Source organism: Nycticebus coucang, chromosome 5 (assembly GCF_027406575.1).
Source record: "Nycticebus coucang isolate mNycCou1 chromosome 5, mNycCou1.pri, whole genome shotgun sequence".
Classification (NCBI taxonomy): domain Eukaryota; kingdom Metazoa; phylum Chordata; class Mammalia; order Primates; family Lorisidae; genus Nycticebus; species Nycticebus coucang.
Genome location: NC_069784.1, coordinates 77,187,097 through 77,205,667, shown reverse-complemented (window position 1 = coordinate 77,205,667; position 18,571 = coordinate 77,187,097). Strand labels below are relative to the sequence as shown.

Sequence of the window (18,571 nt, the reverse complement as noted above, 5' to 3'; positions counted from 1 at the left end):
TTATGACCAGCATTGCAAGCCTTAACTTGAAATGTCTCCTCTCCTTTCTTCTTGATTTTCAGTGCTATAGAAAATGTAAGAGGTTATAATCTGGCATAGAATACATGCAGTAAGCTCTCAGTTACCTGTGTTATAGAGCTGAGCACTTTGGCAAGGATAATTTTACAAATTAGCATTTTGACTTTTAAACAAATGTTTAAAAGAAAATTTGTTTGCCTTCCATTTGAAGCTATATTGTGAAGATCCAACTCAGGGTACCGTTTTGTCCCCTTACTGATTTTATTTTTATTTGTTTTTTCTTCTCAAATTTCAAATGAGTAGAATCATTTTCTGTGAAATAACTTTGAAAATAAAGTGCCTTTGGTTTTCTAACTGATACCTTTCCGTGTTATGGGACACCCAAGGCCTATCAGGCACTTAACAATGTGTGTAACGGCCTCTCTAAGTCATGTATGTTTTCTAATACCCTGGGACTTCAGTTCACAAAATGAGCAACAACTAAATCCAGCTTCTTTCTGGGTTTTCTCTGGGCAGTTTCTTTACTTAGTCATGCTCTGCTTTAAAGCTCCCACCTAAGTGTTTTCTGAGAATTATCATAAGTTCATTTTAGTTTCCATTGGCAAGAGGTCACTCATTTACTCTGGTTGCTAATGTTTTGTTAGCAACCATTCCAGCACTAAAGTTCGCAAATGGTTTTCATTTTTCTACAAATTAGGATTGATTTTTTTTGTTCTATAACATGCATACTTTCATACACCTGTTATTCAAGTTACTTTCCTGATAGAAAAGACAGAGAGCATTATAGTAGGTTTATAGAGAACTCCCCCAGAAGAATGTCCAGTATGTCAATATGATAAATGTGGTGACGTGGGGGAAAAAAAGAGATCTGTCTCTGGTATAGAGCAATTTATGTTAAGTTTTTTTCCCCTCTACGGAATGAAAGATTGTTATAGTTTATTCTTTAAAACACTATATTCAGTATTGTGCATGTTTTTCAGTTATTATATAGCAGTACCTGTTGGATCTTTTCAGAATTACTGGATCTGCAGCCTTTACCAATCACAGCTTTGGGATGTAAAGCATATGAATCCTTGTACAACTTCAGCCACTTTAACCCTGTGCAGACACAAATATTTCATACACTGTATCATACAGACTGTAATGTCCTGCTTGGAGCACCCACTGGATCGGGAAAAACTGTTGCAGCTGAATTAGCCATTTTCAGAGTCTTCAACAAGTACCCTACTTCAAAGGTCTGTTGAAAGAATTGTATGCTTATATTCGGTTAGAAAAAATAGTTCATAATCTCTAAAATAGCCAGTTCTAAATATACTGGCAGATCCCAGTGAATAGATTTGTCTCTCTCTCTCTGAATTTCCCAGGAGACGACCAGATCAGTCCACGCGTGCTTTGAAAACATCATGGGTTCTGTTCGAAACCACCACAATACAGTGAATTTTGCAATTAAACCGTTCACATAAATTTTTTGGTTTCCCAATGCATATAAAAGTTGTGTTTATACTATACTGTATACTGTAGTATTAAGTTTGCGATGGCATTAAGTCTAAAAAAGCAATGTACATAATTTAAAAACACCTCATTGCTGACAAATTATAACAATCATCTGAGCTTTCAGCAAATAGAAACCTTTTTACTGGTAGAGGGTGTTGAATCAATGTTTGTGGCTACTAAATGGGTGGTGATTGCTGAAGGTTAGGAATGCAGTGAAAATTGCTTAAAATAAGAAAAATGAAGTTTTCCACATTGATTGACTCTTCCTTTCATGAAATATTTCTTTGCAGCGGGCAATGCTGTTTTTTTTTGTTTGTTTGTTTGTTTGTTTGTAGAGACAGAATCTCACTTTACCGAGTCAGCCCTCGGTAGAGTGCCGTGGCATCACACGGCTCACAGCAACCTCCAGCTCTTGGCCTTATGTGATTCTCTTGCCTCAGCCGCCCAAGCAGCTGGGACTACAGGCACCTGCCACAACGCCCGGCTATTTTTTTTTGTTGCAGTTCGGGCCGGGGCTGGGTTTGAACCCACCACCCTTGGTATATGGGGCCAGCGCCCTACTCACTGAGCCACAGGCACCGCCCTGGGCAATGCCGTTTGATAGCATTTAACCCACAGTAGAGCTTTCAAACTTGGAGTTGATCCTCTCAAACCCTGCTGCAGCTTTATCAACTCAGGTTATGTGACCTTCTAAATCCTTTGTTATTTCAATAGTGTTCACAACATCTTCACCATGAGTAGATTCTATCTCAAGAAGCCATTTTCTGGGTGGTGCCTGTGGCTCAAGGAGTAGGGTGCTGGTCCCATATACCGGAGGTGGCGGGTTCAAACCCAGCCCCGGACAAAAATCACAAAAAAAAAAAAAAAAAGAAGCCATTTTCTTTGCTTACTTGTAAGAAGCCATTTCTCATCCATTAAGCACGTTTTATCATGAGATTGTAGTAATTCAGTTTCAACTTCAGACTTTACTTGTAATTCTGATTCTCTTGCTTTTCTACCATACCTATAGTTACTTCCTCTACTGAAGTAGGGAACCCCTCAAAGTTATCCATGAAGGTTAGAAACAACTTCTTCCAAACACTTGGTAATGTTGATATTTTGCCCTCCTCCCATGAATCATGAATGTTCTTCATGGCATCTAGAACAATGAATCATTTCCAGAAGGTTTTTAATTGACTTTGCCCAGATCTATCAGAGGAATCATGATCTATGACAGCTATAGCTTTATGAAATGTATTTCTTAGACATGAGAGTTGAAATTACTTCTTACTCCATGGGCTGCAGAATGCATGTTATTTTAGCAGACATGAAAACAACATAAATCTCTTTGACAGCTCCATCAGAGCTCTTGAGCAGCCACATGCATTGTCAATGAGCAGTAATACTATGAAAAAAATCCTTTTTTCTGAGAAGTAGGTCTCAACAGTAGGCTTAAAATATGCTGCAAACTGTGTTATAAATAGATGTGCTGTTATCCAAGCTTCATTGTTCCATTTATGGGGCATGGAGTAGAGTTTGCGTAATTCTTTTTTTTTTTTTTTTTTTTTTGTAGAGACAGAGTTTCACTTTATTGCCCTCGGGTAGAGTGCCGAGGCGTCACACAGCTCACAGCAACCTCCAACTCCTGGGCTTACGCGATTCTCCTGCCTCAGCCTCCCGAGTAGCTGGGACTACAGGTGCCCGCCACAATGCCCGGCTATTTTTTTTGTTGTTGTTGTTGCAGTTTGGCCGGGGCTGGGTTTGAACCCGCCACCCTTGGTATATGGGGCCGGCGCCCTGCTCACTGAGCCACAGGCGCCGCCCGAGTTTGCATAATTCTTAAGGGCCCTATCATTTTCAGAATGGCACATGAACATTGATTTCAAGTTAAAAGTCTCCAGCTGCATTAGCCTCCAGCAAGAGAGTCAGCCTGTTATTTGAAGCTTGAAAGCCAGAAGCTTCACTTCTCCTCTCTAGCTTTGAAAGTCATAGATGGCGTCTTATTCCATTCTAAGGCTGTTTCATATACACTGAAAATCTGTTGTGTAGTGTTGATACTTTCATCAGTTATTTCAGCTGGATTTTCTGCATAATTTGCTGCAGCTTCTCCATCAGGGCAGCTTTACCTCCTTGAACTTCTACAATATGGAGATGGCATCTTTTCTTAAACTTCATGAACCAACCTATGCTAGCTTCATATTTTTCTTCTGCATCTTTCTAACCCCTCTGAGTCTTCATAGAATTGAAAAGAATTAGGGCTTTGCTCTGGATTAGGCTTTCTCTAAAGGGAATGTCATTTGATCTTCTCACCAGTCCCCTCAAACTTTCTCCAATCAGCAATGAAGTTGTTTTGCTTTCTTACTACCATTGATGTCCTTTTTGCATTCACAACTTCACTAATTTTGGCCTGTCTCAGCTTTTAACAGGTCTTTCTCACTAAGCTTAATCAAAAGTGCAAGACATGTGACTCCCTCTTATTGAACACTTAGAGGCCACTGTAAGGTTATTAATTTCAATAAGGCTTAATTTCAATATTGTTGTATCTCAGGGAGTAGTCAGTTCCAAGGAGAGGGAGTAAGATTATGAGATGGGGGCAGAGTTGGTCTGTGGAACAGTTAGACACACACAACATTTGTCAATTAATTTGACCATCTCTTGTGGATGTGGTTCATAGCACCCCGAAACAATCACAATAGTAACATCAGCCATCACTGATCTCAGATCACTATAACGGGTGTAATAGTGAAGAAGATGTTTGCAACATTGCAGGAATTACCAATATGCAACACAGAGACCGGAAGTTAGCACGTGCTTTTTGGAAAAATGGCAGTGACAGACGTGTTTCATGCAGGGTTGCCACACACCTTCAATTTGTAAAAAAAAAAAAAAAAAATCACAGAATTGCATATCTGCAAAGCACAGTGAAGCAAACAAAGCACAAATAAGATAGTAGAATAATTTACTGCAAGAAAATTTACCTAAACTTTACAGTCCTCTAGGTGAATAATGGTTCGTTGTGTGTGTGTGGTGTGTATACCAAAACTTACCCATTCATCTATCTGGGACTCTTAGATTGTTTTCCGTATTTTAGCTATTCTGAATAATGCTGCAATTTTAAAAAAAAATGAGAGTGCAGATATCTCTTCAAGATCTTGATCTCATTTCCTTTGAATCTCAGAAGTGGGATTGCTGGATAGTCCCATGTGTAAATTTTTTTTTTTTTTTTTTTTTTTGTAGAGACAGAGTTTCATTTTATGGCCCTCGGTAGAGTGCTGTGGCGTCACACAGCTCACAGCAACCTCCAACTCCTGGGCTTAAGCGATTCTCCTGCTTCAGCCTCCCGAGTAGCTGGGACTACAGGCGCCCACCACAACGCCCGGCTATTTTTTTGTTGCAGTTTGGCGGGGGCCGGGTTTGAACCCGCCACCCTCAGTATATGGGGCCGGCGCCCTGCTCACTGAGCCACAGGCGCCGCCCATGTGTAAATTTTTAAGAACTTCCGTACTATATCCATAACAATGATCCCATTTAAAATCCCCACTACACAGTGTACAACAGTTTCCTTTCCCCATATTCTCTCCAAGGGAGACTGTAAGCCTGTGCCACCTCAGCTATCTGTTGGAATTTTGTGGTAGCCCTCATAACAGTGTTAAGGTGATACCTCATGTTATTTTGATTTGAGTTTCCCTGATGAGAAGTGATTCTGACCACCTTTGCCTACAGCTGGGGCCCATCAGTGTGTTTTCTTTGGAAAAAAATATCTTTCATATGCTTGCCCCACTTTTATTTGAATTATTTGAGATTTTTGCTATGGAGTTGTATGTTTTTCCTATATATTTTGAGTTTTAATCCCTTATCATATACAGTAGCTCTTCCCCCCTTTTCCAAGGTGGGTGCTAAGACCCCAGTGGGTGCCTGAAAACATAAATAGTATTGAACACAACTGGGACGGGGGAATAAGGGATTGTTAAAGATTTGTTATAAGGATACAAAATTATAGCTACATAGGAAGAAGTAAGTTCTAGTATTCTGACCACTGTAGGATGACTATAGTTAACAATAACATATCATATGATTTCAATATGATAGCTAGGACAATAATGAATATACCCAAAACAAAGAAATGTTAAATGTTTGAGACGATGGATATGCTAATTGCCTTGATCTGATGATTATGCAATGTATATATCAAAACATTACTGCATACCCCATAAATATGTACAATTTTTATGTCAGTTTAAAAAAGTAAAACAAGAAATATTACATTCACATATAATTCAATAAAAGTATATTAAAGTTGAAAAAATAGAGCACATTTTGGTTCATGTCTTCCATCCACAAATGTAATGCCTTTTTTATCTTAACTAAGCACTTACCATATTTTTGCAGTTTGAGGTATGACAGCAAAACTAACACAGATGTATTATTTTTCCTACATGATCATTTTTCCTTTATTATTTTATTAGTTTCATGGAGAGAAGATTTGTTCTTACTGTAGTTAGCAATCTCAGCATATGATTTGTTCTCTCTCATGTCAAGAACATTCACCTTTTCACTTAAAGCAGCGGTTCTCAACCTGTGGGTCACGACCAATGAAAGTATATCCTGCATATCAGATATTTATATTACGATTCATAACAGTAACAAAATTACAGTTATGAAGTAGCAATGAAAATGATTTTATGGTTGGGGGTCACCACAACATGAGGAACTGTATTAAAAGGTCACAGCATTAGAAAGGTTGACAACCACTGACTTAAAGGAAACACTTTACAGCAAATTAGAATTGCCAGCATCAGTACTCTTTAGCTCTTTGGAGTCATTTTTATGTAGCACAAGGGTTACTTGAACTCAAGCCCTGTAATATTATGACAAGTTGATGAGGGCTAGCTACTAAGTAACTGAGGGTAGGGAGTATCTAGTGGAGACACTGGACAAAAGGATGATTGATATTCTGGATGGGATGGAGCAGGATAGTGCAAGATTTTGTCAAGTTACTCCAAAGCGCATACAATTTATAATTTACAAATGTTTACTTCTGCAGTTTTCCATTTAATTTTTTTGGACCTCCTTTGACCATGGGTAACTGAAACCTCGGAAAGCAAAACCACTGATTGGCTGGGGAGCGGGGGTGTATTATACATATATAGTTTGCAATACTGTCTCCCATTATGTAGGTTGTCTCTTTACTTTGTTTTCTTTGATGTACAGCAGCTTTTAGTTTGTTGTACTCTCTACTTGCATAATTTTCCTTCTACTTCATGTTGATTTTTGTATATAGTGTAAGGCAGGGGTCCAGTTTCATTACCCAATTTGCCCAACACTGTTTATGGAAAGCCTATCTTTTCCTCATTACATATATTCTTGGTATTCTTGTCAAAGATTAGTTGACCTCTATGCGTGGGTTGATTTGGGGGCTCTCTGTCCTGTTCCAGCGATCCATGGGCCTCTTCTTATGCCAGTGCTGTACTGCCACAGTCTCTTGATTATTACAGCAGTTTTGAAATATAATTTGACAGCAGCAAATGTGACACCTGTAATTTTGGTCTTCTTTCTCAAGACTGCTTTGGCTATCCAGAGTCTTTTATGGTTCCACATGAATTTTAGGATTGTTTTTTTCTATTTCTGTCAAAAATGCCATTGGGATTTGATAGGGATTACATTGAAACTGCAGATTACTTGGGGTGGTGTGAACATTTCAACAATCTTAATTACTCCAGTTCACAAACATGGATATCTTTCCATTTATTTGTGTCACTGTCAGTTTCATCAATGTTTCATAGTTTTCAGGGTACATATTTTTTACATCCTTGGTTAAATTTTCTATTATTTTTATTTATTTTTAACACCTCAAATGTATAACTGTCATCTTCCATAAAGTTTGCATTAAGATTTAACAGTATGTATATTTCTCTTCAAAACTTCCATGCATTAATATAGTATAATTATAATTATATAGTCTATACTATGCTATACTATATAATTATATGGTATAATTATATAGTCTACTCTCATTTTATAAAGGGAAGAATTTCTTTTTTTTGAGACAGAGTCTCACTTTGTCACCCTGGGTAGAGTGCAGTGGCCTCACAGCTCACAGCAACCTCCAACTTGGGCTTAAGCGATTCTCTTGCCTCAACCTCCCAACTAGCTGGGATTACAGGCACCCACCACAGTGCCCATCTATTTTTTGGTTGTAGTTGTCATTGTTTGGCAGGCCCAGGCTGGATTCAAACCGGCCAGCTCCGGTGTATGTGGCTGGCGCCCTAGTCGCTGAGCTTACAGGCGCCAAGCCAAAGGGAAGAATTTCTTAATGAATAACATTTGTTTAGGTCTGGATTATTAAAGACCAGTTTTTATTTATTTTTTAACACCTAAAATGTATAACTGTCCTCTTCCATAAAATCCGCATTAAAATTTAAACAACTAGTTTATTTCTCTTTAGAACTTCAAAATAATAACTTTCTTATGAAAGAGTTATACACAGCTCATAAATCATAATCATAGTGCTAGGAAAAACATTTTCATCAGAAGTTTGATTTTCTCTATGTAACGTCCATGTATTAAACTCTTCGTTTTTCTGTTCACATTGTGTTACAATATAATTTCAAAATACCTCTGATGCTTTTTAGCAGATATTATGATAGGCTATTTATGATGTGTTATATTTGTCTTATTTTGGGTAAATGTGGTTTAAATCAATGACCTTTTCCCATTAATGAAAAAGTTCAAGTATTCAGTATTAAAAGATGCATTTTAGGGGGTGGCGCCTGTGGCTCAAAGGGATAGGGCACCAGTCCCATATGCTGGAGGTGGTGAGTTCAAACCCAACCTCGGCCAAAAACCACAAAAAAAAAAAAAGATGCATTTTAGAACCACACTAACATATGCTGACAAATATTTGGGAGTTTACTTTTGTCTGAAAGTGCTGTTACTATTTTCATGAGTGTGTTTTTTGTCTATTCCCCCTTTTTAGGCAGTATATATTGCACCCCTTAAAGCCCTAGTACGTGAAAGAATGGATGACTGGAAAGTTAGAATAGAAGAAAAGCTTGGTAAAAAGTAAGTTCTTATATTCACTTAAAAGATATGCTTTCAATAGTCTAAAAGGACTAAAAAATAAAAGAGATTCATAAAACTGTTAAATGGTTTTATAATAATTTTACAGTCTTTTATTAAAAAATGTAACTATTATTAAAATGGTATCAATATCCATTGTGTTAAGACTGAAAAATGAAATTGCTTAAATTACTTAATGTGTGTACTTTATATGACAAGGTAACTTTTTCAAAGTATTTTTAATAAAAATAAGATCTCTCTCTCTTTTGTTCATACTATTCAAAGTAACCTCCAGAAACCACTTAGAAGACACTTTGTATGTAAATTATTTACAAAAAATACTTCTTTGAAGAACATGTTTGGTTTTTTGGTTAATATTTTAACATAGCATAAGGTTATTCATTGGAATATTGGTTTTTGTGTAAAAAAATTACAGATAAGCTGAATGTCCAATAAAGTATCTCTAAGTAAATGATGGTACTGTCACACAATGCAGAATATTACATCACTCTATTTAGAAAAGGGTTCTTTATATACTGAAGGAATAATTTCCAGAGATGTTGTTTAAAAAATTGAGTGAAGTATCCTACCTTTTGTTTTAAAAACAGGTTAGAGAATGTGAACGTTGCTTCAGAATTAGAGCTAGATGGCCATAGGATAGGGATGATATAGAAACTATTCACAACATATTTTTTGAACAAAGCAAACATTAAATATTACATATTCAAAATGTGAAAATCTTTAAAATCAAAATAAGTAAATGTTTTGGAAACATTATGCTTGGAGGAGCCAGTCTTGCCCTTTTCCCTGTCTTAACACAAATATAGAAATTATTTAATAATTGCCTAAAATTAGGAATTAGCCTACAGATTTTTCTATGTATTACCTAACTCTTCCAGACGTTCATAGGTTTTTCTTTTCCCTCCTTCTCACTATGCAACTAAGATCTGTTCAGAATGATGTGGCACATATTTGCCCTGGCTTATCTTGTTTATGTCCTAATACATTTGAATTTGCCCATAAAATCTATAGAAAATTGCAAACTAAGAAATGTTTACGCATAATCTTTATGACATTTACACATAATCTTAATTATTCTCACTTAATGCCTTCTTTTGTAGTAATAAATTAGCACTTTCCCTCATTAAAAAGGTGTTTATTCTAACATATGGACAAGGAAGTATGAATTTAACTTTATAAAATTATATTTAATAGAGATTCTGCAAACTAATTAAAGCAAAGTTTGACATTCTTGAAAAGTCTAATATCTAATGACATATCTAATGTCAGTGATTTGAATTTATGTGTCTTTCATTTTATGGCAATAAGTCATCTTGGAATTCTTAAGAAATACATGTTTGGGGATCAGAAATTTCAGAAATCAAAGGGAAATAAAAGTTTTAAGCCTTAGAAAATGATATTTTAAAAGTAATATATTTTTGCCTTTCCTAGGTCATTTGTCACTTGAAAATTTTATGGGATTATTTTTATTTCCCTCCAGAGTTATTGAACTAACAGGAGATGTGACTCCTGATATGAGGTCCATTGCCAAGGCTGACCTTATTGTCACTACACCGGAGAAGTGGGATGGAGTCAGCAGAAGCTGGCAAAATAGGAACTATGTTCAGCAAGTCACTATTCTCATCATAGATGAGATTCATCTGCTTGGTGTGTACTGCTGCATTTAAAGCCAGTTTACAAACTTTTACTTTTTAAAAAAGTAATTATTGATATTATTTTTAGTTGAAGGATATTTGTATATACGGCGTGGCCATGTTTATGTTCCCGTGCAATTTAAAATAGTTGTCTATTCCAAATTGCACATGAACTTTATGGCCACCATGTATTTATGGGGTACAGTGTGATATTTTAATATACGTATTATATGTGGTGTGATTAAATTAAGATAATTAATATATATCACTTCACTTATAAATTTTTGTGGGAAGACATTAGAAATTTACTCTTACCAATTTTGAAATATACATTATTATTAACTTATAGTCACCCTGCTGTACAAGCTCTCACAGACTTAACTCTTCCTATCTAACTGGAACTTTGTACCCTTTGGCCAACATCTCTCTGTTTCCTCCCAAACTCTCCTTCCTCAACCTTAGGTAACTACCTTTCTACTTTTTACTTTCATAAATGAGATCATGCAGCATTTATCTTTCTGTACCTGGTTATTTCTTTTAGGATAATTCCTTGGAGTTCATTTATATTGTCACAAATGACAGAATTTTCTTCTTTTTAAGCGTAAATAATATTCCATTGTATATGTATGCCACAATTTCTTTACCTGTGGATCTGTTCATAGGCACTTAGGTTGAGTCCATATCTTGGCTATTGTAAATCGTACCTCGGTAAAGAGAGGAGTGCAAATGTCTCTTTAGCACATTTATTTCAGTTGCTTTGAATACCTATATACCCAGCAGTGGGGTTTCTGAATCATACGGTAGTTCTATTTTTAGTTTTCTGAAAAACCTGTAGTCTTTGAATTTCGTAATTGCAGCAGCCAGCATCTACTACCAAACAGATTTGTTAACATGTATTGTTTCTGTTTCCTAGGGGAGGAAAGAGGCCCTGTTCTTGAGGTCATTGTATCTCGAACAAATTTTATCTCATCACACACAGAAAAGCCTGTTAGAATAGTTGGACTGTCTACTGCATTAGCCAATGCCAGAGACCTTGCTGACTGGCTCAACATTAAGCAGGTATAAAGAAGACTGCTAAATTGTTTAGTAGCATGACTTAGGTGGCCATATGAAGGCGGTATCATAACATTATATACTTAAATATAAAAATTAAAAATGGTTTCTCACATTTACTCTAGATGGGTTTGTTCAACTTCCGACCATCAGTACGCCCAGTGCCCCTGGAAGTTCACATTCAAGGCTTCCCAGGTCAACATTACTGTCCTCGTATGGCAAGTATGAACAAACCTGCATTTCAGGGTAAGCTTCAGATTCTTGGAATGAAGTAGTAACCATTTTTTATTGTGGCTATCATGTGCATTTCAAGTGGTTTGGTTTTGGCTGGGCACAGTAGTTTACATCTGTAATTCTAGCACTCTGGGAGGCCAAGGTGGGAGGGTTGCTTGAGCTCAGGAATTTAAGACCAACCTGAACAAGAACAAGACCCTGTCTCTACTAAAAATAGAAAAATTAGCCAGGCATTGTGGTGGGCACCTGTAGTCCCAGCTACTCAGGAGGGTGAGGTAGGAGGATCCCTGGAACCCAGGAGTCTGAGGTTGCTGTGAGCAAGACTGACACCGGGCACTCTAGCCTAGGCAACAGAATGAGACTCTGCCTCAAAAATAGAAAAAAAAGAAATGGTTTGGGTTTCTTTTGGAAGAGCATTACTGGTCCAACTTCTACAAATACCCAAAGCCATCTAAAACTATTTATCTCAACTGTTAGGGAACATAAATATATGTTAAATAGCCTACTGAAAATTAGGCAGATTTCATAACTGATAAGGTCTTTGTGATAAAAATCATAATTTAAAAAGAAATCAAATCTTAAAATTAATTAAAGAGTTTTCTTATGGTAGTCAGTAGCTTGAACAAATGATAAACAGGAATTACAAGTCAAAAACATCACACAATCTTAATTTTTATGAGAAACCATAAAACTTAGAAATTTTAGTACTTTGGTACGTGCTTCTTTTTTTGTGTCTTGTTTTTCATTTTTCCTTTTCTAACAAATTAGGCAAACGGGAAAGATTTAAGAATAACACTTCTATTTTATTGAAACATGTTTTATTTAGGCTGCGTAAGGAATATTTATTGTATCAATTAAAAATAACCTCTAAAATAAATTCTCAAATGTGAACTGCTGTTGATTGTGAGGTGACAGTTGTGAGGTGACTTTTTAGCTGCTGTAATTAGCCTTATGACAGAAGCAAAGTATTGATTGTGAACTAGAGACCAATCTTGGCAGTTCAGATTATTTACACCTCCACAGAAGCATTGTACAAAATCACTAATGAACAATAAATCTGCCATGAGCTGTTCAGCCACACCTGTTCTTGCAGCAGCAAAAAAATCCATTAAATGTTCAGTTTTAAAAAAAGAGGCAGAGATCTATTTATATTTATATGCATAAATAATACCAATATTGTATTAATATGTATATTTTAAACATTATATTTCTAATATGATTTATCAATGCTTTACCATTTACATTATAATATTCTGATAAATGGTAAAAGAGTGAAATATAAGATAAATGAGTTTATTTTTCATAATATTCATGTTGAAATTGCTTATATCTAAGAATGACTGATTGCATAGCATTGATGGAAGTGAAGCATTTTGTGTTATGTAAATCAATAGTAAATAACTAAAATACTTATACTCTTTAGATGCGGTATCAGCACAATAGCTAACCTTATAAAGTATTTATTATACCTGTAGTGATTACTATATTTCTGTGAGTTTAGAAATATGATTTTGTGATAGCTTTATTTCTTGCAGTTATGTTATAAATAATGTCAAGGTCATGTCAACGTTTCCATTATAAACCTTGTTTCCCAGCCTATAAAAAGAAATTCCACAGCTCACATTTCAAGCAATAACAAGAAGGTTAAACTTTCTTATATAAATGTTTTAAATATCTCTGGTTTTTAAGAGAGCAATTATCAATATAAATATTTATTGTACTTGCAGCATCCTATAGAGATAGCTCTCCTATGTATACCAAAGAAACCTCATTTTCAGTTAGTTGATTTATATGGCTCTTTAAGTAATTATTTTTGAAGATTTGATTTACAAAATTTCCTCAGCCTCGTTAGTGAGGTTTCAAAGTACCCGTCTTCTGCTGACCACCACGTGCATTCTCAGACACGTCTTACCGCAGTCATTCTGTTCTCTTCAGCCCTCTTACATGTTCTCTTACCTTCTCTCTTGAAACCTCATACATGTGTTTTTGGAAACCCAGAGGGAAAGTGTTCATCTGGTTTATCTCTCAGCCTGTTTCTGATCATAAACTCTCCTCATGTTTCCATCTATTGATAACAGGACAAAAATAAAAAGAAGTTGTTTTGGTCTTTCTTGGGCATTTTTCTTTTTTTTTTTTTTACTTAGTTTTTATTAAATCATAACTATACGTTTATGGAATACAGTGTGATGATTTGATATACAATGTGGAATGGTTTAATCAAACTAATTGACATAACCATCTCAGGCGTGGTTCATCACCTTGTGGGACTTGACTCTCTCGCCGGACTCCAGGACTAGTGAACTGTAGTAATATGAGGCTTAGGCAAGCAAAACATCTAAGAAGCACAACTGAGGACTCTCAGCCTGAGAGTCAGTGTCCACGCAGAGCTCTTCATAGAGACTCTCAGCCTTGAAGTTTCTTCTTCTTTGGCAGTTCAGAATGGAACTCGGAGTAGACATAATTAAATCTTTTTTTCTTTCTGAGACAGTATATCATAGGGAGGGCCTCTCAACTTCCTTTCCTGTCATTTGTGCAATACGCTGCCAGACCCCTGGAGTAGTACCTGGAATAATACTAAATTTTACAACCAAACTGAAAATTCACCTAAGTCGTTTGCATCATTAGTTTTCATATATCCATGGGATAGCCTGTTGAAATTTATATTCTATTGTTAAAAGGCTTGTAATTTCATTTTCCACAACTTCTCAACAGCTATTAGAAGCCATTCTCCGGCCAAGCCTGTTTTAATATTTGTCTCATCCAGACGTCAAACTCGTCTCACTGCCTTGGAACTGATAGCCTTTCTGGCTACTGAGGAAGATCCAAAGCAGTGGCTGAATATGGATGAACGAGAGGTGAGCAACATACTTATCTTCTGCTTCTTACACATTTCAGATTACCTGGGATTACTGTGGAAATTACATATTTCATTATTTTTAGCTTTATTCCATAATGAAAGTATAAAATAACAGAAATTTGGAAAAAATAATAGAGGTAAGAAGAAATGCATGATACTGCCGCATTAACACGCCATTAATGTTCTGGTATGTTTTGTTCCAGTATTTTTCTGCTAAATACTATTTTATATATCCATAGTTATGATTTTTCCCTCTAACATTATTACTCATATATATTTTAATATTCAACTAAGTTTTCATAATGTTTGTGATTATTCTTGCCCTCATGAAACTTAAAATCAATTTTGCAAAATTAAGTTTTAGAAAAATATATATTTTTTTAATTTTGGAAACACAAGTGTATAAAAATTAAAAACCTGTTATCCTGGCTCGGCACCTGTAGCTCAAGCAGCTAAGGCGCCAGCTACATACACCAGAGTTGGCGGGTTCAAATCCAGCCCGGGCCTGCCAAACAATAAGGACAACTACAACCAAAAAATAGCCGGGCGTTGTGGCGGGTGCCTGTAGTCCCAGCTACTTGGGAGGCTGAGGCAAGAGAATCACTTAAGCCCAGGAGTTGGAGGTTGCTGTGAGCTGTGACACCACGGCCCTGTACCCAGGGTAATAGCTTGAGGCTCCATCTCAAAAAAAAAACCTGTTATCCTTTTACTAAGTGATAACCACCATTAAAATTTTTAAAATGTTTAATATTTATGTTTACACAATTATATTTCATTACTCTGTGGTGTTTTCTCCTACAATCAAATAATCATACATCTTTATTTTATAGGATTTTCTTTATTTAGAATTGTTTCCCAATATAGAGTGCTAAGAATAAAATGTGTGGGTCAAATAATGTGAACATTTTTATAGCTTTTCATATACACTACTAATTACTTTCCAGAAGGACTATGCTAATTAATATCCTCACCATCAATGTCTGAATTATCAGTAGCACATGAGAGTAACAGCCTTACTATGTCCTCATTTGTTGTAACATTAATATTTTATACGTAAATTGTTACCTTATTATTTTAATTTGTGCCTTAAATTTTATGTGGTTGAAAAATTTTGTTCTCTGGGTAGTGAACTTTGTTATTATTTAATTGCATTTGGTGTTTCATCTAATCCAGTAGAGCAATTATCTTGTAGAATTAATACCTTACCAAATTTGAAAAAGTGCTCATACACAAAATTTCAAGTTATCACTTTTTCTTCACACATATATATATTGCCATACATTGTATATATATTAATCTTTCCTCTGCTGTTTTAAAAAATTTTGCTAGTTCGTTGCTTATCTTTTTATCATGGTATCTTTTTACAAGTAGAAGACTTTGTATTTTATATGATGCAGTCCGTTAATATGGTCCTTTGAGATTCCTTATACTTTATCCAAACGATATTCCTTCTCCCTGCCATAGTTTTAACACAACATATAATAATTATTTTACTTAGACTTTTTCCAACTTTTAGAAATATTTTCTTAGAGTTATGATGAAAACAGGTGGTATCAATAACGTAATAGTTACATCTCCTCTCTTCCTCCTCCACATGCCCCTTTGTGATCTCCTGCAGCCTGAAGAAAATCAGTGTTGCTTGGCATCAGTATAAAACAAGGCTCCAAACCCACTGGTATCCATTCTTAACAGTTTGCATGTTTCTCCCCAACTTCTCAATGGTTCACTTGGTATTGGTAGGCCCATTGGATAGCACTATATATATTACGTTAGTATGTAACACTTAACCGATGTTTCAGAATGTTCTTGCTTAGTTCCACAGATGACCTTGTTCACTAATAGACCCTAAAACTAGCTTAATATAAAGGCTATCAACTGACAGCTTGAAATAGAGTGAAAGGTATCATTATATCTTTAACATTTCATCTTTACTTCTTTAAGTTATTTGTGTGTTTATACCAAATATTTAGTCAAGATAATATAAAGTCAAAATAGTTTTGCCAGCAGATTTTTTTTTTTTTGTCCTGTATGATTTATTTGGCATTCCATCTAAATAATCACCCTCATGTGTCTAAAACAGTGTCGTGACTTAGGAGGCCAGGGCTGAAAAATAGATACGTGGAATATTGATGACTTAGTTTATGTGGAATATCACTCTAGGTGTAATTTTATTCCGCTATGTCTCATCCCTAAAAGTCTGCCAAATAGAGCTTTTCTTTGAAGTCAGGATACAAAGTTCAAAACTACTAAACATGTTTTGGGATGTTTGCTCCAAGCATATAGACACTGGGAGTTTATTATATGTGTGACTCATGTTAACTTCAAATGTGAACCTCAGATGCTCTTCCCAACCATAGAATGCCTCTGCTGTATTTTTTTTTTTTATTTTAGTGTAGGAGACCGAAGAAACTGTGGGTAGTTCAGACATTGTGTAGCATTATTTCTCTGTTTTGTTTTTGTTTTTATCAGCATGAAATTTTATCACCAAGCCCAAGTACAAACCATAGAATTTATTCATCATTTCTGATGAAAGTATAGATTTTTGCTCCTAAAATAGGACAAAGTAAGACAGCTAGAAAGTATTATTTTTTATTTATGTAAAATATTTATTATGAATTTTAAATTTATGAGTCTTATTGCTTTGTTTATATTAATAAATATAAATTTATTGTGAAATAGTTATTATAAAGTTGGACAGCTAGAAATAATGATGTCATTTCAGGACTTTTTGTTTCACCAAGTCGATCTCAGGAATAAGGCAAGCTAGGCCTCGTTTTATTATTGCTTCCAAAGACATTCACCTTTAAAATCAAAATTTCAGAGGGTTTCTAACTGATCACTATGTGAATTCGATGTGACTATACTAAAGGCTGTTATAAAGTAGACGTTCAGTTGTTGAACACCTAAATAATTAATTTAAAATAGGAAAACTTTCTAACATTTTAGCTTTTGCATTGCTTCCTTCTATAATACTCTGGGTTGGAAGCGTAGTGGCTACTCCTATTGCTTCTCCTTATACAGGAGGGTTAAATTGGTGTTCTGTGGCAAGGCTCGGGTCACTGGTCAGATCTCTAGTGTTGACAACTTGAGCTGTTGAAGGAGGCCAGGTAAGCACAGCCACCATTATGCTGGTAGCTGTGGCGCAGGGTGTCTGGCATAGAGCATCATCCAAATTATTCTGCTGTTGATAACATTGAGTCTGGAACTGTCAGTGGGGGAGAGTAAGGAAAGTTAAGAAAGTAGGGTGTATCCAAAGAGAAGGGAGAGAGAATGTGACTAAAATGAATATATGTGTTCTAGCTTTTTTTCATAAAGCCAAAAAAAAAGTTATCTATCTACTTAATCCAGTATAGTCTCACAATGAAGTTATTAAGGAAGCAGAGAGACATCTTCACACATATCATTGATTTAAGATCAGGGGCCGGGTGCCGTGGCTCACGCCTGTAATCCCAACTCTTGGGAGGCCGAGGTGGGTGGAGACAAGCCTAAGCCACAGCAAGATCCCGTCTCTAAGGAAATATCCGGGCATTATGGCAGGTGCCCTAGTCCCAGCTACTTGGGAGAATGAGGCAGGAGAATCTCTTAAGGCCAAGAGTTGGAGGCTGCTGTGAGCTATAACGCCACAGCACTCTACCAAGGGCAACATAGTGAGACTCTGTCTCAAAAAAAAGAAAGGAAAAGATCATACCACATCAGGAAAATCTCATAAGTAATACCCTTCTGTATTCATCTTTAGGAAGCCTTTATGTAGTGGTTTCAGGAGTTCATGGGTATGTGCTGCCATGGCACTTGAATTCTACTAGTTGCACCATTAATCTCAAACTATTGCTATCTGTATCTTTGCATCACTCTGCAAGTTTCCAGTCAAGACAGAGAGATCCGAATGCCTGAGTTCTGATCTCTGGCATATGGCAGGGAAAAGCGAATAGCTTCCAACCTCTGCCTTGTATTGTAGGAGATGATATTCAGGTACTGGCTGTTCATACACAGCACATAGTTCTGGATCTCTTGCTTGTCATGCTCTGATTCTTTTGTCACCCGTTTCAGTGTTCTGTCACCAGTGTACTAAATGATAAAGTTACCCACAACTTTATGCTGTATTCAACACTAGAGGATAAGGAGAGTAAAGAGGAACAAAATTAATTAAAACATGTTAATTAAAATAGCATGTTAGTTCATATATGTGGCAGCAAGGAAGCAAAGGTAGAGGCCATAGTATTTG

At 36.0% G+C, this 18,571-nt stretch overlaps 1 protein-coding gene across 2 annotated transcripts in view; it reads left to right on the top strand.

Moving 5' to 3' along the window:
* Window positions 1-18,571, top strand: part of ASCC3 (activating signal cointegrator 1 complex subunit 3) — a 402,050-nt gene that overhangs the window by 225,787 nt on the left and 157,692 nt on the right. For both annotated transcript variants that reach the window (XM_053590400.1, XM_053590401.1), the window contains exons 25-30: window positions 1,033-1,253; window positions 8,468-8,553; window positions 10,052-10,218; window positions 11,119-11,264; window positions 11,384-11,504; window positions 14,205-14,347. In XM_053590400.1, the coding sequence (XP_053446375.1) occupies window positions 1,033-1,253; window positions 8,468-8,553; window positions 10,052-10,218; window positions 11,119-11,264; window positions 11,384-11,504; window positions 14,205-14,347 (884 nt within the window). The remainder of the gene's footprint in view (window positions 1-1,032; window positions 1,254-8,467; window positions 8,554-10,051; window positions 10,219-11,118; window positions 11,265-11,383; window positions 11,505-14,204; window positions 14,348-18,571) is intronic.